The sequence below is a fragment of the Heptranchias perlo genome, unplaced genomic scaffold (assembly GCF_035084215.1).
Source record: "Heptranchias perlo isolate sHepPer1 unplaced genomic scaffold, sHepPer1.hap1 HAP1_SCAFFOLD_59, whole genome shotgun sequence".
Taxonomy (NCBI): Eukaryota; Metazoa; Chordata; class Chondrichthyes; order Hexanchiformes; family Hexanchidae; genus Heptranchias; species Heptranchias perlo.
In genome coordinates, this window is record NW_027139612.1 from 2,101,942 (window position 1) to 2,127,678 (window position 25,737).

The 25,737-nt window shown below is 44.5% G+C and overlaps 1 protein-coding gene across 1 annotated transcript; it reads right to left on the minus strand.

The window, feature by feature from the left end:
* Positions 1-25,503, minus strand: LOC137316352 (NACHT, LRR and PYD domains-containing protein 3-like). The gene is made up of 11 exons (XM_067980419.1): positions 25,257-25,503; positions 14,088-14,183; positions 11,966-12,132; positions 7,214-7,385; positions 7,043-7,108; positions 3,104-4,841; positions 1,467-1,553; positions 1,139-1,309; positions 802-972; positions 491-658; positions 1-318 (listed from the first exon to the last, which is right to left on the minus strand). Exons 1-11 carry the CDS (start codon positions 25,459-25,461, stop codon positions 231-233), a joined length of 3,129 nt encoding a protein of 1,042 aa, XP_067836520.1. The 5' UTR covers positions 25,462-25,503; the 3' UTR covers positions 1-230.
* Positions 25,504-25,737: the final 234 nt, after the last annotated feature.

Consider the following 25,737-nt stretch of genomic DNA (forward strand, 5'->3'; position numbering starts at 1 on the left):
ATAATGAGACTGGGAATGGTTATAAATTGAAATGTTCATATAATGAGACCAGGAATGGTTATAAATTGAAATGATCATATAATGAGTCCAGGAATGGTTTTCAATTGAAATGTTCATATAATGAGACCAGGAATGGTTATAAATTGAAATGTTCATATAATGAGACCAGGAATGGTTATAAATTGAAATGTTCATATAATGAGACAAGGAATGGTTATTAATTGAAATGTTCACACTCCCACTCTCAGTCCGGGTCTGGATTCCCGCAGTGACTCCAGGTGTCTCTTTCCGTTTGAACTGAACTGATTCGCCCACAGCCTGAAACAGATTAAAGATTAAACAGGAAATAAACAGATTGAACAACAGTGTAAATAACAGGGAGACTGCGGTTAATATTTCAATAATAATTACAGACAAATATTACCCATAAAACGGACTGAATCCCATTGATATTTTATTTATTATATTAAACATTAACACAAACACTCACACGATCCGCATCAGACTCCTGCGGGTCAGTATGAGGGAGCGGAGAGCGGGGACAGATCGGTCTGTGAAGGAGTTTAATCCCAGGGACAGATCCGTCAGTGACCGGTTTGTACTGAGAGCGGAGACGAGATCCTCGGTACAAGAATCTGTGAGACCGACATCATTCAGACTGGGGATCAGAGAGAGAGAAATAACAGGAATCATGGTAAATTCCCAGTGTTTATTTGTATTATTATTACTTATACTGAAATTAATGAACCGTGTTCGGCATCCAGTTATTGTAAACACAATCTCACACAGTCTGATACTTACTCCAGTTTCTGTATTTTACAGTCCGGGTTCCTCAGAGCCGCAGACAGTAGTTTCACTCCTGAATCTCCCAGTTTATTATCACTCAGGTCCAGAACCGTCAGTGACCGGTTTTTACTGAGAGCGGAGACGAGATCCTCAGTACAAGAATCTGTGAGATGGTTACCCCAAAGCCTGGAGATCAGAGTGAGCGGAGAGAGAGATCGAAACGAGCAGAGATAACAGGAATCAGACTAAATTCCCAGTATTTATTTGCATTATTATTACTTATACTGATATTAATGAACCGTGTTCGGCATCCAGTTATTATAAACACAATCTCACACAGTCTGATACTTACCCCAGTTTCTGTATTTTACAGTCCGGGTTCCTCAGAGCCGTAAACAGTCGTTTCACTCCTGAATCTCTCAGTTTATTATTACCCAGGTTCAGTGCCGTCAGTGACCGGTTTGTACTGAGAGCGGAGGAGAGATCCCCGGTGCAAGAAGCTGTGAGATTGTTCATCCATAACCTGGAGATCAGAGAGAGAGAGAGAGACAAGCAGAGATAACAGGAATCAGAGTAAATTCCCATTATTTATTTGTATTATTATGACTTATACTGACATTAATATATCGTGTTCGACATCCAGTTATTATAAACACTATCTCACACAGTCTGATACTTACTCCAGTTCCTGTATTTTACAGTCCGGGTTCCTCAGAGCCGCAGACAGTAGTTTCACTCCTGATTCTTCCAGTTTATTTCTCCCCAGTCTAAACACAAACAGACCGAGAGTGAGAAACAAACTGAATCCAATCCACGATCTGATACAATTTCTCTCTGATATTACAGGAAACACTGAAAAATCTTCAGGAAATTAATAACCAGATTTCCCTGTCACTGACAATGAATCTCTCTCTGTCCAACGCTCCATATATTCAGGGACTGTCAGTAAATGTATTCACTAAATAAAGTGCTGTCTGTGTGAAGCCTTTAAATGTCCCTCAGTCCGGTCTCATTCCCTGATGATCAGAATTACCCTCCTGGAGATCAGTGACCTGTCCCGTCATGTTTCGGGAAATTTGTCTAATTTCTGCTGCTTCTTAAATCCCAGATTTTATGGGAATGGGACGATTTTCCCCGAATTAAATGATAAAGCGGTGATTACCTGTACTTTATGCAGTATTATATTAATCTGTATAATAACTCGGGGTGAGTTATATTGTGAAACGGCACTCACGGCTGCAGTAAAATCCATTCCGCAGGATTTCATGGAACAAGTAGAATTTATTCTGTCCTGTTACAAGTTTTAAATATCCCTGTACTCCGAGTTTATAGGGGAGGGAAGTCTCTCACTTTATTCCCATTGAACTGGCTCCACATTTATTTCAGGCGCAACAGGCCCGACAGTTTTCGGGGAATTTTCCTGAAGTTCCCTCCCCGAGCGGGGCCTCACACAGATTATGGGAAATTCCCGGGTTCACTGCCCCTGGTTAACCCAGGAGCCTCCCGCTGTGTGTGAGGCCCCACCGCTGGTCGGTGTGTGTCTGTACTCCTGGGCTAATACCCCGCAACCCGTTAGATTGGAACCTTTTTAATGGCAGATTTTAGTTCCCAAATCCCACTGAGGTGTCGGCCTGGATTAATGAGCGAGGGGCTGAATCCACGACATTCTGACTCAGGGGCACGAGTGCTGCCAGCTGGGTGAAGAGATGGTGGATGTATTGGAGAGTGAGAAGGGCTGTGTCATTGATGAGTTAAGATAACGGACCACTGTCCTGCGGGGAAAGCTCAGCTCGCCCACTGGCGGTTGACTGCCCGAAAGCTGTGTTTTGCTCTTTGTTACTGAATGTTTGGTGTTTCTGCTTCCCTCTCCGACACACGTTCACAGTCCGGTGACTGTCGCTTGCCCCCACACCTCGGTAAGAGGGTGGGATGCTCCGACACACAGACTGCTGCAGTTATTGTCAGTCTACGTGTAACTAATAGTGAGAAGGAACCTCTTCAATGGACGTATCTCAGACAGTAAGAAAAACAGCAATAAATATCATTTATTGCAATTACATTATCAGACTCTTTCAGTGACCTGTATTTACTGATCCGATAAAGACGGTAAAATCCCCACTTGTTCAAAACGATCCATTTTAGATTCTCCAGTCCTGAGGGAATTACTAACCGATCCTCTTATCATTTGTCATATTTGTGTTGAATCTGCTTCTCTCTGGTTTAACTGAACTGTTTGTTTCCCTTCATTGCGGAGCAACAATACAATCCGTGACTGTTCTCCAATTGGCTTTACAGTGAGAGACAAATAAACAGTTACCTCAACACCTGGCATTTGTGCAGTGCGGGTCCCAGCCGCTGGAGACCTTCACACTGAATGGAGCAGTTCTCCAGATTGAGGTGTTTTATTGCATTACAGAGTCCAATGACATGAAACAGGACCGCACAGTCAATCGGGGTCAGTCGCAATCCATTAAATGCAAGTGTTTCCACAGATCCCACTGTGACCCGAGCCAGTGTTTGATTCTGAGACTCAAACAGGTAGTGGAATGTGTTCAGGAGGTCCCTTTTACCAGTTTCACTCTCTGTGTTTCCAATCTGTCCTTCAACCTTCTCCTTCACCCAGTCAATCACTCCGCAGATCGTTTGATGAAGAAATGGACCCAGAAACTCCTCCAGGGGCCGAGCTGACTGTGAGGAGGAGAGACCAACAACAAAACGGAGAAATATCTCAAATCGCCCATCTTCCTTGCTGTGGGCTTCACTGAGGAGTTTCCGGATGTCCCCTGGATCTGGAATCAGGAATTGTGCGAGTGCGGCTACAAACTCTTGGATGGTGAGGTGCGGGAATGTGTAAACCACACTCTGGGCAGAATCATCTCTCTCCAAAAGTTCCATCATGAACCCAGACAGGAACTGGGAAGGTTGCAGATTGCACTTGATCAAATCTCCATTTCTAAACACAATCTTCTTCTCGGAGACTCCTGTGAAGGCCATCTCACCCATCTTCAGTAACACATCACGGGGGGATTCAATCTCTCGGCCATGGTTTTTCAGAATGTTGTAAATATAGTAGGAATATAGTTGGGTGATGGTCATGGGAACTCGCTGCTGTTTCCTGTCTCTTTGTGTGAAGAAGGGACCCAGTGACAGACCGAGGATCCAGCAGTAGGAAGGGTTGTAACACATGGTGTACAGGATCTCGTTCTCCTCCACATGTTTGAAAACAGCTGCTGCCACCGCCTGATCTTCAAAATACTTGTTGAAATATTCCTTCCGTTCCTCACCAACAAATCCCAGGATTTCAGCCCAGACACTGATCTCAGCCTTTTCCAATAAATGTAATGCAGTGGGGCGGCTGGTCACGAGCACTGAACATCCTGGGAGCAGCTTGTGCTGTAATAAACTGTACACAATGTCAGACACTTCACACCAGTCTTCAGGATCTGTGCAGATGTAATCAGCCTCTGTATTTATCCGATTGTTAGCAAAATCGATACTGTCCTTGAATTCATCTAAACCATCGAATATAAACAGTAATCCCTTTGGGTTCTTCCAGAGCTCTCCCAGAATATTCCCAAAATAAGGATACAGATCCAGTATCAGATTCCTCAGGTTTATTCTACAGTTAATAGCGTTCAAATCCCGGAATTTAAAACTGAAAACAAATTGAAAGTGTGGGTATATTTTCCCAGTGGCCCAGTCATAAACAATCTTTTGTACCATTGTTGTTTTTCCAATCCCCGGGACTCCACTCACTGCTGCTGAACTCCCAGATTTGGATTTTCTCTTGGAAAAACTGCTCTGGAACAATTGATTTGTTCGGATTGTTTCCAGTTCTCTCCGGAGATGTTTCTCTCTCCACTCTTCATGGGCTCGGCCTCTTGTCAGCAGTTCATGTTCTACAAGTGTCCGATCGCGAACAGTCGAAATGACCATTAGCTCAGTGTATAGATTGACCAGCTGGAAAATCTTAACCTTCTCCTTTATTAGGATCGTGTTCACTCTCAGTGTTTCAGTTTGGACCCGGAGTGTTTCCTTGTGTTTCTGTTGAACATCTTCAATTAGAACAGACAGAAAGTGGTTCTCAATGTTAGTTGTATTGACACAAAAACAAATTCTCAATATCACTTTACTATTCAGTAAAATGTTCAGAGATTGAATTCACAGCTTTATAGAGGTGTGAGCAGGAAATTAAACTCAGTTACTGAAAACCTCGCTTGAAAATGAATAATGACGGAGAAAAGTTTTAAATCCTCACTTGATTCTAATATTTACTGAACATGGAGATTTCTGTGAAGGTGATATTTTCCCTCTGATGATTAATACGATCGGACCTGCCCTGTACTATAGACATCTCATTACAGATCCACACATGATCCTGGTTATACGAAACTGGAGGTTCCAGTGGATCAATCTGTGAAACCGTCAGTGGTGCTGACCTGCGCAAATGGGAAATAGGAGGAGAGGGACAGACTGTGAATGGACAGAAGTTAAATTGCTATTGTTTCAGGACTCGGGCATGTTATCTGGGGTATTACCTGTACTTCTATAGTCACCTGATCAAAAGTAAAGGTTACTGCCATTCTGAAGTTACAGAGGGGAATCAGAAAGATGATTTAAGGTATTCGGAGTTTCGGTTGAGGGAATGGCGAGAGGGTTTGATATATTTTGTTTGGCCAAGTGACATCGGTATTGAAATGTTTCAATGGAATTCCCAACATTAGTAAGGATACAAGAACATCGGAAGCAGGAGCAAGAGTAGACCACACGGCCCCTCGAGCCTGCTCCGCCATTCATTACGATCATGGGCGATCTCCTCAAATCAACTTGCCTGCCCCATCCCAATCTCCATGGATTCCCTTAGTCTCCAAACATCTATCGATCTCAGTCTTGAACATACGCAACGGAAACAGGAAACAGGCTCACAATCAACAAAATAATTAATAACAGAGAAGGGAAGTCAGGGTAATTTTCTCACCCAAAGGGCCAGAGAGTCTGGGAAGGACACTAAAGGGGCAGTGTAAGTGGGGTCAAAAGATAATTGAACGTGTTTCTGTGGATACACTGAGAGGAGGGGTAGTTGGTGTCATCTTTCTTCGGGACAGGCTTATTTGGGCCAAATGGCCTTTTCCTGTCTCTAATCACTCTCCTGTTATATTGTGTTTCAGAAATTGTCAACAATTTTTCAGCAGTTTTACACCTACATTGAATGTGTTTTTTCGAATAGTCCTTTCATATCACCAATTAGAATTAGAATTAGATCTACTGCCCACATTACTCAGTGTAATGTTAGAGCGGAAAACATTCACAGTTCATTTCAACTGTTCTCCCAATAATTATACTCCGTTGTTTCATTTTGGTCTGAATTTCCTATAATGAAGGTTTGGGAAATCACAAATCTGTTTCCATTAGTCATTATATTGGGTCTAAAATGACCCCGAGTTAAAGGACTATTCTTTGAGTAGAATAAGTTCTCTCTTTCACTGCCATTCGGAAGCCAGCCCAGAACTTCCGAATTACCCTGAACATTGCCTTTCCCTCACATTTCTCCACGGATTAATGATCTATTGTGTGAACATCTGTACATCTTCTCAGATCAGATCGAACACTTTGACGTCTCGTTCTGTGCAGTAAAATAATAATATTTTAATGTTTCACATTTGTCCATCTCTTTATCTACAGTTGATGTTGGGTCAGATTTCATGGGGAGCAGGTAACCATTAACGTCTGGCTCAAGGCACCGTTCATTAACTGTGAGCCCAGAGTATCTGTGCAGCATATCGGAGCTGTGTATGGAGATTGACAGTGTATCAGGATCCTGCCAGATGTGTATGGGGATTCACAGTGTATCAGGATCCTGCCAGATGTGTATGGGGATTCACAGTGTATCGGGACCCTGCAGCTGGATTAATTGGAGTAATGCAACACATGCAAATTTACCAATAATTCAAAATTCGGAGTGACTTTTAACTTCAATCTACGCAAAATATTATTTTCCTGCGAGTCCAAGGCACCTCACGGATGCCAGGTCACCTCAGAGATGTGTATGAAGCGCTGCAATGTATTCGGATCCAGCCAGATGCTTGTGGTTTCACAGGATTAATGACATATGAAAATGAACTTTTATTGTGTTTCTTTTGCCCTTTGAATTTCTGATACCCAGATTCCGACAATCTCTAAACAAAAGTCTACAGTCAAAACATTCTGATTCTCAGAAGTGAAATAAACGGTTTGAAATCTCCATTTCATCACTTACCTTTCAGGTGACTGGGTATTTCAGATAAACCTCGTCCGATGTTCATATAATCAAATGGATCAGGACCTGTTTAAATCAATGAGCTTTCATGAAATCCGATCTGTGTAATATTATAGTAAATTCTGCAGTGTTTCAATCTGAAATTGAATTCAGTGTGTGATTTTACCGTACCAAGTTCCTGCATCTCTTTCAGTATTTTGTCCAACTTTGGTATCGCATGGTGCATTTTCACAAAGGATTCCCACATCACCCTTCGGGCCCGAGATCCTTTCTCCATCACCAGATTTAGGAGAAGTTTGGAACTTGCCGCCCTGTTTCCCTTCTCCGCGAGCTCAGTAACTTTCTGTAAAGAATAATGATGAATATATTGAGGAGTGGAGTGAAAGACAAAGACTGAGAATGAGAAGGAAAGGAGCTGCTCCGTGATGGGATCTCCCAGTTTATATTGAGGAGTGGAGTGAAAGATAAAGACTGAGAATGAGAAGCAAAGGAGCTGCTCCGTGATGGGATCTCCCAGTTTATATTGAGGAGTGGAGTGAAAGATAAAGACTGAGAATGAGAAGGAAAGGAGCTGCTCCGTGATGGGATCTCCCAGTTTATATTGAGGAGTGGAGTGAAAGACAAAGACTGAGAACGAGAAGGAAAGGAGTTGCTCTATGATAGGATCTCCCAGTTTATATTCAACACAGTAAGTAATCACTGGGCCGGGTACTGATCCATTCTGAACATGGGCTGAATATTCTATAAACGTTCATTAGCAACAATGTACATTTATAGAAATGAAATCTTAAACATAACAAAACATCCCAAGGCGAGTCTCAGAGGCGGAAACAGACAATGGACCAGAGACAAAGGAGGACGTGTTTGTAGAGTGTCCCCTACACCGGAGACAAAGGAGGACATGTTTGTAGCAGTGATCAATGGACCGGAGACAAAGGAGGACAGGTTTGTAGGGGTGACCAATGGACCGGAGACAAAGGAGGACATGTTCGTAGGGTGACCAATGGACCGGAGACAAAGGAAGACATGTTTGTAGGGTGACCAATGGACCAGAGACATAGGAGGACATGTTTGTATCAGTGATCAATGGACCGGAGAAAACGGAGGACATGTTTGTCGGGTGACCAATGGATGGGAGACAAAGGAGGACATGTTTGTCGGGGTGACCAATAGAAGGGAGACAAAGGAGGACATGTTTGTAGGCGTGCCCAATAGCTGGCTAACGAGGCAGGTTTTAAGGAGAAGGGAGAGATGGGGCGGCGGAGAGGTTTGGGGAGTGAATTCCAGAGTCTAGGTCCTAAAACTATGGAACGATAGACCACCACTGGTAGAGTGATGGGCGATGTGAAAGGTGCCAGAGTCATAACAAAAGCGAATTCTACGGCCACAGGAGGGTTATAAGGCTGGAAGAGGTTACAGAGATACGGAGTGGTGAGGCTATGTTGTGTTTTAAACAGGACGATGGAAATTTAAAATTGGAGGCATTCGATAACTGCGAGGTAATAGGTGAGTGAGCACAGGAGTGAGAGGTGAGCAGGCCTAGGGAGGGACAGGGTACAGGCAGCAGCGTTTTGGATGAGCTGAAGTTTACCCGAAGGTGGAGGATGGCAAGCCGGCGAAGAGAGCATTGGAATAGTCGAGTCCAGTTGCAACAAAGGCATGGATGAGGGTTTCAGTATCACGTGGGAGCACATAATGTGTCTGAATTTCAGATTGGAGTTGGAATCTGAGGTTACAGATCGTCTGGTTCAGCCTCAGTTAGTGTCCGGGGAGCAGCCGATCGGCTTCCCGTTACCGTGACCGATTATCATTACCATTTACTTTCATTCCAGTAAAGTTAACTGACAGAAAATGATTCACTGCTTGCTTGCAATGTCCTAATGTTCACTCCATGAATAACACTCCATGCTAAGTGCTAACTCCCTTCTCCGCCGATGTTGAATTTGAACCCCAGTGACTCGAGAAAAGGACACTCGTACTGTATCACTTAGTGGAACAAACTGTGATTTCCCTCCCCACGATTCTTTAATTTCCTATTCATTCGTTTGCATGTCAGTCAGCTAAAATGACCTCCCCTCTAACTTCACTCTGTTGTTTCTCATCTGTCCTTTTCCAAATCCCACTAAAATTGATTGCCTTATTTTCAATCCACACAAGAGTTATACCTGAACCGTTCTCTAGTTTCTCTTCTTTCTCCACTCATTTCCCCTCTGAGCTCAGCTTCACCACGAGACCAACCTCCTGCTCCCTCGGCCCTATCCCCACCACAGTGTCGACCACTCCTGGCCCCCATGTTAGCTGATCGTGTTGACGGTTCACTCTCCTCAGATACTGTCCTCCTTCCATACAAATCGACTGTCATCGCCTCCTCCTCAAAAAACCCACCCTTGTCCTCTCAGTGCTCAGAAACTACCGCCCCATCCCCAACCTCCCTTCCCTGTTCGAAGTCTTTGAACGTGTTTTCACCTCCCAAATCTGTGCCCATCTTTCCCGCAGCTCCACGTTTGAACCCCTCCAATCAGATTTTTGCCTGTCCCACAGCACTAAAACGGCCCGTATCAAAGTCACAAATGAAAGAAAGGTGAGAGAGAGAAACCAGGAAATGATAGACCTGTTAGTCCAACATCTGTTGTGGGGAAGTTGTTAGAATCTATAATTAAACCTAGGACTCCTGAGCACTTCAGAAAGATTTGAACTGATCAGAGAGAGCCAACATGGATTTGTAAATGGTCGGTCATATCTATCGAACCTAATTGAATTTTTTGAGGAAATAACTGAAGTAGTAGACAGGGGAATGTCCATGGATATTGTGTATATGGACTTCCAGAAGGCATTCGATAATTTTCAACATAAGAGACTGTTAGATAAAATGAAAACTCATGGAATTGAAGGCAAATTATTGACATGGTTAGGAGATTGGCTAGGCGTTAGAATACAGAGAGTAGGGATAAAAGGTATGTACTCGAATTGGAAGAAAGTGACTAATGGTGTCCCACAAGGATCTGTGATGGGCCCTCAAATATTCACTATATTTATTAATGACTTAGATATCACAATAGAGAGTGGTATATCCAAGTTTGTCGAAGACACAAAGATTGGTGGCATAGTAAGTATTGTAGATGGGAGCACATAATTATAAAGATACATTGTTAGATTAAGTGGGTGGGCAAAACTGTGGCAGATGGATTTCAACGCAGATTAGTGTGAGGTCATCCATTTTGGACCAAAAAAAGGATAGATCCAAGTATTTGTTAAATGGTGAAAAGCTAGGAACAATGGAGATTCAAAGAGATTTACAAAGATCCCTCAATATAGTGCTCAGGTACAAAAAATAATCAAAAAAGCTAATGGAATGTTAGAGGGCTACAATATAAAGGGGAGAAAATGTTGCTCCAGCTATACAAAGCCCTGGTGAGACCACATCTGCAGTACTGTGTACAGTTCTGGGCACCGCACCTTAGAAAGGGTATATTGGGCTTGGAAGGAGCAGCGCAGATTCACCAGAATGTTACCAGGGTTCCAAGGGTTAAATTATGAGAGATTACATAAACTAGGCTTGTATTCCCTGAAATATGGAAGGTTAAGGGGTGATTTGATTAAGGAGTTTAGGATTTTGAAAGGAATTGATAGGGTAGATGGAAAGAAACATTTTCTGCTGGTGGGGGAGTCTTGGATAAGGGGACATAACCTTAAAATCAGAGCCCGGCCATTCAGGAGAGAAGTTAGGAAACACTTCTTCACACAAAGGGTGTGAGAAGTGTGGAACTCTCTCCCACAAAAAGCAGTAGATGCCAGCTCAATTAATAATGTTAAATCTGAGATCGATAGAGTTTTGTTAGCCAAAGGTATTATGGGATATGGAGCCAAGGCGTTTGAATGGAGTTCAGATACAGATCAACCATGAGCTCATTGAATGGCGGAACAGGCTCGAGGGGCTGAATGGCCTGCTCCTTTTCCTCTGTTCCTATGACATCGTATGTAACTGACCGTGGAAAACTATCACATGTACACTGATGACACCCAACTCTACCTCACCACATCTTCTCCGGACTCCTCCACTGTCTCTGCTTTGTCACACTGCTTGCCCGACATGCAGCATTGGATGAGCAGAAATTTCCTCCAATTAAACATTGGGAAGATCAAAGCCATCCCTTTGTCACCTCCAGACTCCACCTTCCAACTTCTCTAAACTTGAGCGCATCCAAAACTCTGTGCTCGTATCCCAACTCACACCACGTCCTGCCCATATCATAAGTCGCAACAAGTCCCGTTCACCCATCACCCCTGGACTCGCTGACCTACATTGGCTCCTGGTCTGGCAACGCCTCAATATTAAAATTCTCATCCTTTCGCTCAAGTCCCTTCATGGCTTGGTCCCTCCTTATCTCTGTAACCTCCTCCAGCCCTGCAATCCTCCGAGATTTCTGCACTCCTCCAATGTTTGCCTTTTGTGCATCCCGGATTTTAATCGCTCCACCATTGGCGGCTGTGCCTTCAGCTGCCTCGGCACGAAGTTCTGGAATTCCCTCCCTAAACCTCTCTGCCTCTCTCTCCTTGAAGACGCTCCTTAAAACCAACTCTTTGATCAAGCTCTCTTAATGTCTCCTCATGTGGCTCACTATCAAATTTTCTTCGATAATCGTTCCTGTGAAGCGCCTTGGGACGTTTTACTATGTTAAAGGCGCCATATAAATGCAAGTTGTTGTCACCCTGTCCTTTCTCTGTACAGATATTGACTGATCCACTGGGTAATTTAATATCTTCCTATCATTGGTTCAGATTCAGAATATGTTCAGTTTCATCCATTTCTTTCCAATTTGGCCTGTTTCGGTTCTGTAACATTCTATGATTCGAAGATCTGATATCCTGTTAGTTCTGTGATCTTTAATTAATCCAAACTCATTCTGTGTCCCTCCCACTTACCCGATGTTCCTGTCCACTGAAATGCCTCTCGTATGTTAACAACGAGTTGACTCCGTCCACCACTTCTTCAATCGCCTGTTCCAGTCTGTCCCGGTAGAATTTCGTCAACTGGAACAGCTGGTAATCGTCGCACTTTGTCAGGAACTCAGTGATTGCAGTGTTCGGATCTGTGAACAAAAATGGAGAAAACTAAACACATTATCGACTTTCTATCCGGGCGGCTACATTTCCTCTTACCAAACGGCTGAAGCCTGTTGTGAGCCACATTATCAAACACCTTCTGCAAACTCATATACACCGCAAGTGCTACATCCCATCGATCTTTATCGTCACCTCTCAACAAAGCTGTATTAAATTTGTCAAATACGACTTGTCTGCAGCGAATCAGTTCCAGCCTCCCCTGATCATCCCTTGTATCTCAAAATGTTCACTAATTCGACCTGGAATTACAGATTCGAGGAGTTTACCCACTACTAACGGAGACTAATTGGTCTCCAGTTACCCGGTTTATCTTCTCTCACTCTTCAACAGAGATATTATTTTGTCTCTTTCTAATCCATCAGCACTGTTTTTTATCCAAAGTCTCCTCCCTGACTTCATTTCACCGCATTAGTTGTGGGACCAGTGGCTTCTCCACTTTGGCTATTTTTCTCAAATCCAAATCCTTCTCTAGTTATCTTTAACTCTGGTCCCACATCCTCCTTCAGTACATCCACATTCTCATTAACACCATCAGTCTTAAAATCTTCATTAATCTCCCATCAAAATGTTGTAACCAGGAAGATTTTGCTCTGAGTCCCTCGTAAACCTAAACCATATGGTCTCATATCTCCTGGACCATATCTCTTATGCTTCTGAATTTCCAAATGAGTTTGGAATTATTTGTACATTCACAGACATAACATTTAATCCGAACTCCGATTTTGTCGGCATTTTAATCATTAGTCATTTTCTTTTCGACACCAATAACTTTATCTCTCACTACTTAAAACAACAACGTTATCTCTCACTACTTCAAAACAATGACTATCTCTCACTACTTCAAAACCTCCTTCCTTTCTTCCTGCTCATAACTTTATTATTTTATTAGTCTTCTGTTTCTGCTCCAACAGTTTTATTAATTCCACTCTCTCGTCTCAGACCCGCATATTTCCCATCCTCCGGTCATATCAACTGAACCCCCCCCCCCCCCCCCCCCCGCCCACTGCTCCATTCACCCAGTCGGTAAAACCATTGGTCGGTTCAGACCGTGACCGTCCCTTCCCTTCTCCCTGAACTCGCTCTAGTCCCCAAGACCGTGAACCCTTCCCTCCTGCTCCAGCCCTGCAGCCACACTCATGTTTCCCTCCTTTAGCAGCCCAGTGAAAATCAATCTGGAGATCACAACCTGGAGGCCTTGTTTTTTTAATCTACTGCCTCAGTGTTAATATTCCCTCTATAATTGTATTTCTATCTGTTTTATTAGTTCCGACAATGGCTATCCTCTGCTTCCTTTTCCTTCTCAGAGATTGTCCCACCCGTTCCTGGAAATTCTTCCAACTGGCACGAGGGAGGTAACTTAGTTTACATCGAGTGCATGAGTCTTAATATTCCCTCGATAAACGTATCAGTGTTATTGATTCTGACCATGGCTATTCTCTGCTCTCCTTTCCTTCCCAGAGATGGTCCCACCTGTTCCAGGATGTTCTTCCCTCTGACAGCAGGGAGGCAACTTACCATTCGGGACCTGCTCAGGGCTGCAGTAGAGTCTGTCTATTGCCTGTCTGTAGAAGCTCCCACCACTATCGCTCTCCTATTCCTGTGTCCCACCTGCCTCTCACTCCTGCCCCACTCGGGGTGTCCCTCTGCTCCCTGATCTCACATTGTTGCTCAGGAAGTACATCCTCTGAGTCACTGTCTCTATCCACCTTGCAGTCCCCAGCACCAGGTAACTATTGGACAGTTCCAGTACTCAGGAGATCCCTCCACCTGTGACTGCACTGTCCCTCTTGATGGTCACTCATTTCCCTCTAGCGACACAGTATCTGTGATGTTACCTCTTCCTGTGTGAGCTGCAATTTCCTGATTGTGATCTGGACCCTTTGTCAGGAGAGAAATATTTTGCTGAATTTTCTGAACCTACCTGTTTCCATTCTCATTCTTGTTGAAGATGTTGGATCTTCTCCCCTGTTTGGACCTTCAGCCATGGTGGTGATTGACGTTGCCAGATTCTGATCCTCTGTAATAAATACAATATTAATAGGAGAGTTAGAAAGAAATATTAAAATGAGCAGGAAAACTTTGCCTTGTTAAACATGATACCAAGTCTCTCCTCCCCCATCAGTATAACAGCTGTTAGTTCTGGAATCGAGCATTTCCCGAGTGTTATGATCAACGCTCCACATCAGGTGTGACACAGACAGCTGCCCAGTGAAATCCAGTGAATTCCGCTGATCTTCACAAATCAATGCCAGACGGGCTCCCGTCGGCCGAGACTCTGCACTGGGAGTGCCCATTGGTAAGATTTACTCACAGTGCAGGCCAGAACCAGCCTTAGACCTGAGGTAGTGAATATTCTGGAGGGAAATATGAAGCGGGCTGAACGTGGCTGAATTAAATGACCCTTCACTCGGTTTTACACAGTTTGGGGCAATTGGATAATTGTTATTCACAGATTTGCGATGAATATATTCGATTTGTTAAGTTCCGTTATTAAATTAAGCTGCTTTCTGAACATGATAGCTTTCCACACAATAAATAGCGAGGTGTGATTCCTCTGGTGTTTATGGGCAGTGACAGTCTCCGTGTGTTGATGTAGAAGTGTCCTGGCTACTGCTTCTATTGGAATATATTTACTATATGCCTCATGGTGTCAGCACCAGACTAATGAGCACTGTAGGAGGTGAGGAGATTTACCACTGTTCCAATATTAACACTAATGAGCCCTGGAGGAGGTGAGATTTACAACTGTTCTAATATTAATACTAATGAGCACTATAGGAGGTGAGGATATTTACCACTGTTCCAACATTCACACTAATGAGCACTGTAGGAGGTGAGGAGATTTACCACTGTTCTAATATTAACAATAATGAGCACTATAGGAGGTGAGGATATTTACCACTGTTCCAATATTAGGTGCTGGAGGTCCCGGGTTTGGGAGGTACTATTAAAGAAGCCTTTGCGAGTTGCTGCAGTGCAACCTCTATATGGCACACACTGCAGCTACGGTATGCCAGTGGTGAAAAGAGATAATGTTTAGGGTGGTGGATGGGGTGCCAATCAAGCGGGCTGCTTCGTCCTGTATCGTTTCGAGCTTCTTGAGTGTTGTTGGAGTTGCATTCATCCAGGCAAGTGAAGAATATTCCATCACACTTGTGTCTTGTGCCTTGTAGATGGTAGAAAGGCTTTGGGGAGTCAGGAGGTGAGTCACTCTCCGCACAATACCCAGCATCTGGCCTAATCTTGTAGCCACAGTATTTTTGTGGCTGGTCCAGTTCAGGTTCTGGTCAATGGTGACCCCCAGGATGTTGATGGTGGGGTATTCGGTGATGGTAATGATGTTGAATGTCAAGGGGAGGTGGTTAGACTCTCTCTTGTTGGAGATGGTCTTTGCCTGTCACTTGTCTGGTGCGAATGTTACTTCCCACTTACTCGCCCAAGCCTGGACATCGTCCAGGTCTTGTTGCTTGCGAGCATGGACTGCTTCATTATCTGAGGGACTGCAAATGGAACTGAACACTGTGCAATCATCAGCGAACATGATGGAGGGAAGGTCATTGATGAAGCAGCTGAAGATGGTTGTGCCGAGGACACTGCATTGAGGAACTCCTTCAGCAATGTCCTGGGGCTGAGATGATTGGCCTCCAACAACCCCTACCATCTTCCTTTGTGCTTGGTGTGACTCCAGCCACTGGAGAGTTTGCCCCCTAATTCCCATTGACTTCAATTTTACTCGGAATCCTTGGTGCCACACTCGGTCAAATGCTGCCTTGATATCAAGGCCAGTCACTTTCACCTCTGGAATTCAGCTCTTTTGTCCATGTTTGGACCAAGGCTGCAATGAGGTCTGGAGCCGAATGGTCCTGGCAGAACCCAAACTGAGCATCAGTGAGCAGGTTATTGGTAAGTAAGTGCCGCTTGATAGCACTTTCGACGACACCTTCCATCACTTTGCTGGTGATTGAGAGTAGACTGATGGGGAATTATTTGGCTGGATTGGAATTGTCCTGTATTTCGTTGCCAGGACATACATGAGCAATTTTCCACATTGTCGGGTAGATATCAGTGTTGTAGCTGTGCTGGAATAGCTTGGTTAGAAGCGCAGCTAGTTCTGGAGCACAAGTCTTCGGCACTACAGCCGAGCTGTTGTCGAGGCCCAGAACCTTTGCTGTATCCAGTGCACTCAGCCGTTTTTTGATATCACGTGGAGTGAATCGAATTGGCTGAAGCCTGGCTTCTGAGATGGTGGGGATATCGGGAGGGGGCCGAGATAAATCATCCACTGAGCACTTAGTAATTCCCAGCGCCATTCATGACTGTATTAATGCTCCCTCCACTATTGCTGACGGAATTAATATGCCCTCGCGCCATTCCTCACTGTATTAATACTCCCTCCACTATTATTGATGGTATTATTACTCTAGCGTCCCAAAACTGACGGCATTATTACGCACCCGCTCAATCAATGACAGTATTAATACTCCCCCCTCCATTTTAGTCACATTATTAATACACCTTGGTCCAGCACTGACAGTATTAATACTCCCTGCTCCATTCCTGACAGAATTAATAATCACACTGCATTCCAGACAGCATTAATGTTTTTATTCGTTCATGGGATGTGGGCGTCGCTGGCAAGGCCAGCATTTATTGCCCATCCCTAATTGCCCTTGAGAAGGTGGTGGTGAGCCGCCTTCTTGAACCGCTGCAGTCCGTGTGGTGAAGGTTCTCCCACAGTGCTGTTAGGAAGGGAGTTCCAGGATTTTGATCCAGCGACGATGAAGGAACGGCGATATATTTCCAAGTCTGGATGGTGTGTGACCTAAAGGGGAACGTGCAAGTGGTGTTGTTCCCATGTGCCTGTTGTACTTGTCCTTCCAGTTGGTAGAGGTTGCAGGTTTGGGAGGTGCTGTCGAAGAAACCTTGGCGAGTTGATGTAGTGCATCCTGTGGATGGTACACACTGCAGCCACAGTGCGCCGGTGGTGAAGGGAGTGAATGTTTAGGGTGGTGGATGGGGTGCCAATCAAGCGGGCTGCTTTGTCCTGGATGGTGTCCAGCTTCTTGAGTGTTGTTGGAGCTGCACTCATCCAGGCAAGTGGAGAGTATTCCATCACACTCCTGACTTGTGCTTTGTAGATGGTGGAAAGGCTTTGGGGAGTCAAGAGGTGAGTCACTCGCCGCAGAATAGCCAGCCTCTGACCTGCTCTTGTAGCCACAATATTTTTGTGGCTGGTTCCGTTAAGTTTCTGGTCAATGGTGACACTCAGGATGTTGATAGTGGGGGATTCGGCGATGGTAATGCCATTGAATGTCAAGGGGAGGTGGTTAGACTCTCTCTTGTTGGAGATGTTCATTGACTGGCAGTTGTCTGGCGCGAATGTTACTTAATATTCCCCCGTTCCATTCCTGACATTATTAATACTCCTCCGCTACATTGCTAACGTTATTAACAATCCCACGTTTCATTCCTGACGGTATTAATACACCCCCTTTTCATCCCTAACGTTATTAATGCTCACCTGTTCCATTCCTGACAATACCTAATGCTACACCACTCCATTTCTGACATTATTAATTCGAGCCCGCTCAATTCCGGGCGGTATTATTACACCTACACTCCATTTCTGATGCTTTAGTATTCCGCATCTCCATCACCGATAGAATTAATACTCCTGCAATCCATTCTTGCCAGTATTAATACACCAGCGCTCAATTCCTGACAGTATGAATACGCCTCTGCATAATTTCTGACAGTAATACTAACACTCCCACGTTTCATTTCTGAAAGTATTAATATTCCCCAGCTCCATTACTGACATCATTAATTATCAGCCGCTCCATATCAGACATTGTTATAACTCCTCCGCTCCATTCCTGACAGTATTAATACTCACCTGCACGATTTCTGACGGTATTATTACTCATCCGCCCCATTGCTAACACTATTAATACTCACCCGCTCTATTCCTGCAGTATTAATACATCCCTGCTCCATTGCTGACGGCAGTTAATACTTCCCCGCTCCATTCCTGACGGTATTAATACACTCACGCTCCACTCGTGACGGTGTGAATAATCGCCCGCTATATTCTGGACTGTATTAATACTCCCCCACTCCATTCCTGGCTGTATAAATATTCCCTCCTCTATTATTGCCGGTCTTAGTACGCAAGCGCTCCATTAATGACGGTATTGATATGCCCCCGCTCCATTACAGACACATTAATAAGCCCCTGCTTTATTACTGTAGGTATTAATACAACTCACTCCATTACTGAAAATATTAAAACTCATCCACTCCATTCCTGCCAGTATTAATACTGCGCTGCTGCATCACTGACAATATTAATACTCCCTTGCTCCATCAGTGAAAGTATTAATACACCCCAGTAAATCACTGACAGAATGAATACTCCAGCTTTCCATTCCAGAACGAATACTCCCCAGTACAATTCCTGAGTAATAATACAAATACTCCAACGCTCTATTCCTGAATGTATTAATATTCCCCTGCTCCATTACTGAAATAATTAATGCTCCCCTGCTCCATTACAGACAGTATTAATACTCAGCCGCTCCATACCTGACATTATTAATAGTTCTCTGCTCTATTCCTGACAAGGTTAGCAAGTTTGCAGATGACACCAAGATTGGTGGCATTGTGGACAGTGAAGAAGGTTATCTAAGATTGCAACGGGATCTTGATCAATTGGGCCAGTGGGCCGATGAATGGCAGATGGAGTTTAATTTAGATAAATGTGAGGTGATGCATTTTGGTAGATCGAATCGGGCCAGGACCTACTCCGTTAATGGTAGGGCGTTGGGGAGAGTTGTAGAACAAAGAGATCTAGGAGTACAGATTCATAGCTCCTTGAAAGTGGAGTCACAGGTGGATAGGGTGGTGAAGAAGGCATTCGGCATGCTTGGTTTCATTGGTCAGAACATTGAATGCAGGAGTTGGGATGTCTTGTTGAAGTTGTACAGGGCATTGGTGAGGCCACACTTGGAGTACTGTGTACAGTTCTGGTCACCCTATTATAGAAAGGATATTATTAAACTAGAAAGAGTGCAGAAAAGATTTACTAGGATGCTACCGGGACTTGATGGTTTGACATACAGGGAGAGGTTAGACAGACTGGGACTTTTTTCCCTGGAGAGTAGGAGGTTAAGGGGTGATCTTATAGAAGTCTATAAAATAATGAGGGGCATAGATAAGGTCGATAGTCAAAATCTTTTCCCAAAAGTAGGGGAGTCTATAACGAGGGGGCATAGATTTAAGGTGAGAGGGGAGAGATACAAAAGGGTCCAGAGGGGCAATTTTTTCACTCAAAGGGTGGTGAGTGTCTGGAACGAGCTGCCAAAGGCAGTAGTAGAGGCGGGTACAATTTTGTCTTTTAAAAAGCATTTGGACAGTTACATGGGTAAGATGGGTATAGAGGGATATGGGCCAAGTGCAGGCAATTGGGACTAGCTTAGTGGTATAAACTGGGCGACATGGACATGTTGGGTCGAAGGGCCTGTTTCCATGTTGTAACTTCTATGATTCTATGATTCTATAAGGCTTCTTCGACAGCACCTCCCAAACCCACGACCTCTACCACCTAGAAGGACAAGAGCAGCAGGCACATGGGAACAACACCACCTGCACGTTCCCCTCCACGTCACACACCATCCCGACTTGGAAATATATCGCCGTTCCTTCATCGTCGCTGGGTCGAAATCCTGGAACTCCCTTCCTAACAGCACTGTGGGAGAACCTTCACCACACGGACTGCAGCGGTTCAAGAAGGCGGCTCACCACCACCTCCTCAAGGGCAATTAGGGATGGGCAATAAATTTTGGCCATGCCAGTGATGCCTACATCACATGAACAAATTTTTAAAAATGTACTACTACACCACCGCTCCATTCCTGATGGTATTGTTGCTCTCACGCTTCATTCCTGACTATATTAATACTCCCCCATTCCATTTCTGACGGCATCAATACGCCCCCGTTACATTCCTAACATCATTAATACTCTCCAGCTCCATTCCTGACATTAATGCTCATCCTCACCATTTCTGACAGTATTAATGCACGCTCTCTCCATTCCAGATGTTATTAATACTTCCCGTTCCATTACTGAAAAGTTTTAAAACTCATCCGCTCGTTCCTGGCGGTATTAATGCACTGCCGCTACATCAATGACAGTATTAATACTCTCCCGCTCCAACAGTGACAGCATTTATACACCCCGGTCCATCACTGACTGTTTTAATACTCCTCCGCACCATCACTGACAGAATGAATACTCCCCACTCAATTCCTGAGTGTATTAATACTCCAGCTCTCCATCCCTGACAGTATGAATACTCCCCCACAGAATTCCTTACGGCAATAATACTAATATTCCCATTCTCTATTCCTAAATGTATTAATACTCCCCTGCTCCATTCTTGACAGTATTAATGCTCGAGCACTCCATTCCTGACAGTATGAATACTCCTCCGCACAATTCCTAACAGTGAAAATACTAATACATTCAGGTTCCATTCCTGAAAGTTTAACACTCCCCTGCTCCATTTCCGACTGAATTTATACAACCCCGCTCCATTCTAGACAGTAGCAATAATCCCCTGCTCCATTCCAGACATTATTAATACTCAGCCGCTCCATACCTGATGGTATTATTACTTCCCAGCACCTTTCCTGACCTTAATACTCCCCTGCTACATCACTGACAGTATCAATACTCCCCCGCTCCATTACTGACAATATCAATAGGCCCCCAAGCCATTCCCGACACTAATGCGACTCCCCTGCCCCATTCCTGACAGTATTAATACACCCCCGCTCCATTCCTGACGGTATTAATAATCCTCTGATCCATTACTGAGACTATTAATATTTTCCCGCCCCAATGCTGCAGTATTAATATACCCCAGCTCCGTTACTGACAGTACTAAAACTCCCCCGCACTAATCCTAACAGAATTAATGCTCACCCACTCCATTAATGACACTAATACTTCCCTGCTCCATTCCTAATATTAATGCTCTCCCGCTCCACTCCTAACAGTATTAATGCTTACCTTGCTCAATATCTCATAGTATTAATACTCGCTCGCTCCATTGCTGAAACTATTAATACTAACCCTCTCTATTCCTGCTGTATTAATACATCCCTGCTCCATTCCTGGCAGCTGGTAATACATCCACGCTACGTTCCTGACAGTATTAATAACCCACACTCTATTCCTGACAGTATTACTCGTCCAGCACTCTATTCCTGATATTTGAATACTCCCCCGCACAATTCCTGACAGTAATAATACGAATACACCCACGCTCCATTCCTGAAAGTAAAAATACTCCCCTGCACCATTCCTGAATGTATTAATATTCCCTCCTACTTTATTGGTGGTATTAATACTAAAGAGCTCCATTACTGACGATATTAATATGTCCTCGCTCCATCTCTGACACATTAATATGCCCCTGCTCCATTACTGTACGTATTAATGCACCCCTGCTCCATTACTGAAAGTATTAAACTCATACTCAATTCTTGACCACATTAATACTCTGCCGCTTGATCAGACAGTTTTAATACTCCCCCACTCCATCACTGACAGAATGAATACTCCCACACTCCATTTCCGACAGTATGAATACTCCTCCGCACAATTCCTGACAGTAATACTAATATCCCCGCACATTCCATTCCTGAAAGTATTAATACTCCCCTGCTCCATTCCTGACACAATTAGTACTCTCCCGCTCCATTCCCATCAGAATTAATAATCCACCGCTCCATTCCAGACACTATTAATACTCCCCTGCTCCATTCCTGACACAATTAGCACACTCCTGCTCCATTCCCATCAGAATTAATAATCCACCGCTCCATTCCAGACACTATTAATGTTCCCCCCCTCCATACCTGACATTTTTTTCTCAGTCGCTCGATACCTGACATTATTAATTCTCCTCCGCTCCATTCCTGAGAGTATTACCACTCCACTCCTCCATTCCTAATGGTATTGTTACTCTCACGCCCATTCCTGACGATATTAATGCGCGCTTGCACCATTCCGGATGGTATTACACCCACGATACTTTACTGACGATATTAGTACTCTACCGATCTATTGCTGACGTTACTAATACTCCAGCGCTTCATTCCTAACAGTATGAATATTCCTGTGCACAATTCCTGACAGTAATACTAATACACCCACGCTCCATTCCTGAATGTATTAATACTCCTCTGCTCCAATCCTGACACAATTAGTACTCTCCCGCTCCAGTCCTGACATCATTAATGCTCAGCCACTCCACACCTGACATTATTAATACTCCTCCATTCCATTACTGACAGTATTAAAACTCCCTCACACGATTCCTGACAGTATTAACACTCACCCGCACCATTCCTGACAGTAGTAATACTCACCCGCTCCATTACTAACACTATTACTACTCCCCCACTCCATTCCTGACGATATTAATGCTCTAACGCTCCATTCCTGACAGCATTAATGACCCCCGCTCAATACTTGACAGTATTAACACTTCCACGCTCCACTGCTGACAACATCAATACTACCCCGCTTTATTCAAGCGGTATTAATACATTCCCGCTCCACTGTTGATGGCGGTTAATACGTCCCTGCTCCATTCCTGATGATATTAATATTGCCCCGCTCCGTTCATAACTGTATTAATACTCGACAGCTCTATTCCAGACTGCATTACTAATCTCCCGCTCCATTCCTGACTGTATTAATACTCCCACCTCTATTATAAACGGTATTCTTACTCAAACACCTTATTTAATGACGATATTAATATGCCCCCGCTTCATTACTGACATATTAAAATTGCTGTAGATATTAATACACCCCTGCTGCATTACTGAGAACTATTAAAACTCATCCTCTCCATTCCTGACCGTATTGATAATCCACCGGTGCAACACTGCCAGTATTAATATTCCCCCGCTCCATCAGCAGCAGTATAATACATCCCGGTCCATCACTGACAGTTTTATTGCTCCCCCTCTCCATTTCTAACAGTATTAATACTCCAGCGCTCCATTCATGAAAGTATGAAAACTCCGCCACACAATTCCTGACAGTAATATTACCAAAACCCCCACGCTCCATTCCTGAAAGTATTAATACTCCCCTGCTCCATTCCCATCAGAATTTATAATACCCCGCTATATTCCAGATAGTATTAATATTCCGCCGCTCAATAACTGACATTATTAATACTCTTCCGCTCCATTCCTGACAAAATGATTACTCCCCCACTCAATTCCTGATAGTATTAATACTCCAGCTCACCATTTCTGACAATATGAATACTCTCCTGCACAATTCCTGACAGGTGCTTGAAAGGATAGCTGTACTTAAAGTTGGTAAGACTCCTAGGTTGCTGAGGGAAGTAAGGGTGGAAATTGCGGACGTACTGGCCATAACCTTCCAAACATCCGCAGATACGGGGGTGGCGCCAGAGGACTGGAGAATTGCAAATGTTACACCCCTGTTCAAAAAAGGGTGTAAGGATAAACCCAGCAACTATAGCCCAGTTAGTTTAACCTCAGTGGTGGGGAAAGTTTTTGGAACAATCACCGGGACAGAATTAACCGTCACTTGGACAAGTGTGCATTGATTAAGGAAGGCCAAAACTAATTTGTTAAAGGCAAATCGTCTTTAAATAACCTAAGAGAGCTTTTTGACGTGATAACAGTGTGCGTAGATGAGGGCAATGCAGATGATGTGGTGTACAAAAGGCGTTTGATAAAGTGCCGCACGGTAGGCATAGCATCAAGATTACGGTCCATGGAATAAAGGGGGCAGTAGCAGCATGGATACAGAATTGGCTAAGGAAAACGAACCAGAAAGTAGTGGTGAACGGTTGTTTTTCGGTCTGGAGGGAGGTGTACAGTGGTGTTCCCCAGGGGTCAGTGCTGCGACCACTGCTTTTCTTGATATATATTAATGACTTGGACTTGGGTGTACAGGGCCCAATTTCAAAAATTATACTTGACACAAAATTGGAAGTGTAGTAAACAGTGAATAGGATAGTAATAGAATTCAAGAGGACATAAACAGGCTGGTGGCATGGGTGGACACATGACAGAAGAAATTTAATGCAGAAAAATACGAAGTGATACATTTCGGTTGGAAGAACGAGGAGAGGCAATATAAACGAGAGAGCACAACTCTAAAAGGGGCACAGGACAGAGATCTGGGGGTATATGTGCACAAATCGTTGACGGTGGCAGGGCAGGTTGAGAAAGCAGTTAAAAAAGCATACAGCATCCTGGGCATTAAAAATAGAGGCATAGAGTCCAAAAGTATGGAAGCCATAATGAATCTTTACAAAACACTGGTTCGGCCACAACTGGAATATTGTGTCCAGTTCTGGACACCGCACTTCAGGAAAGATATGAAGGCTTAAGAGAGGGTGCAGAAGAGATTTGCCAGAATGATGCCAGAATGATTCCAGGGATGAGGGACTTCAGTTACGTGGATAGACTAGAGAAGCTGGGGTTGTTCTCCATGGAACAGAGAAGGTTGAGAGGAGATTTGATAGATGTATTAAAAATCATGAAGGGTCTAGACAAAGTAGATAGAGAGAAACTGTTCCCATTGGCAGAAGGGTCAGTCACAAGAGGACATAGATTTAAGGTGATTAGCAAAAGAACCAAAGGTGACCTGAATAAAAACTTTTTTACACAGCGAGTGGTTAGGATCTGGAATGCACTGCCCGAATGGATGGTGAAGGCAGATTCAACCATGTCCTTCCAAAGGTAACTGGATAAGTAGTTGAAACGAAAATATTTGCAGGGCTACGGGGATAGGGCAGGGGAGTGGCACTAGCTGGATTGCTCTTGCATAGAGCCGGCACAGAATAGATGGGCCAAATGGCCTTCTTCTGAGCTATAACCTTTCTATGTTTCTATGCAAGAACACGAATACTCCCGCGCTCCACTACCGAGGGTATCAAGATTCCCGGGCTTCGTTACTCATACTATTAATACTCCTCCGTCCCATTCCTGACAGTATTAATATTCCCCCCCCCTCCCACACCCACCTTCTGCTGGGGCCGCGGCCAGCGGCGAAGGCGGACTGTCGGGCTGCCCGGCCCGCTCCTCCTCCTCTCCTTCCACCATCACCCACGGGCCCTTCAATCGCTGCTCCTGATCCTCATTTTCCTCGCTGCCTGCTGCGCCGCCGCCGCCACTCCTCCGCCACCACTTCCCCACCCGCGCTGCCAGTGCACTCCACCGCCGCCACATTGCCGACTCTCGGGCGGACGCTCTACCGTCCACGGCCGGCCGCGCTCTCCTAACAAGTGCGAGAGAACGCACGCCCCACCATGAGTCTGCAAGAGCGTAAGTGCGCCTGCGTCGAACGCTGCCCCACCCCCCCGTCCGTCCGTCGCCCCTGACAACCGCACAGTGAGTGGCAGCGCTACCACGCCCACACCAACACCACGGGCATCCGATTGATTGACTGACAGGCAGGCGGTGACACCGCAGTCGCTCGGTGAGTGACAGGAAAGCCCAAGCCCA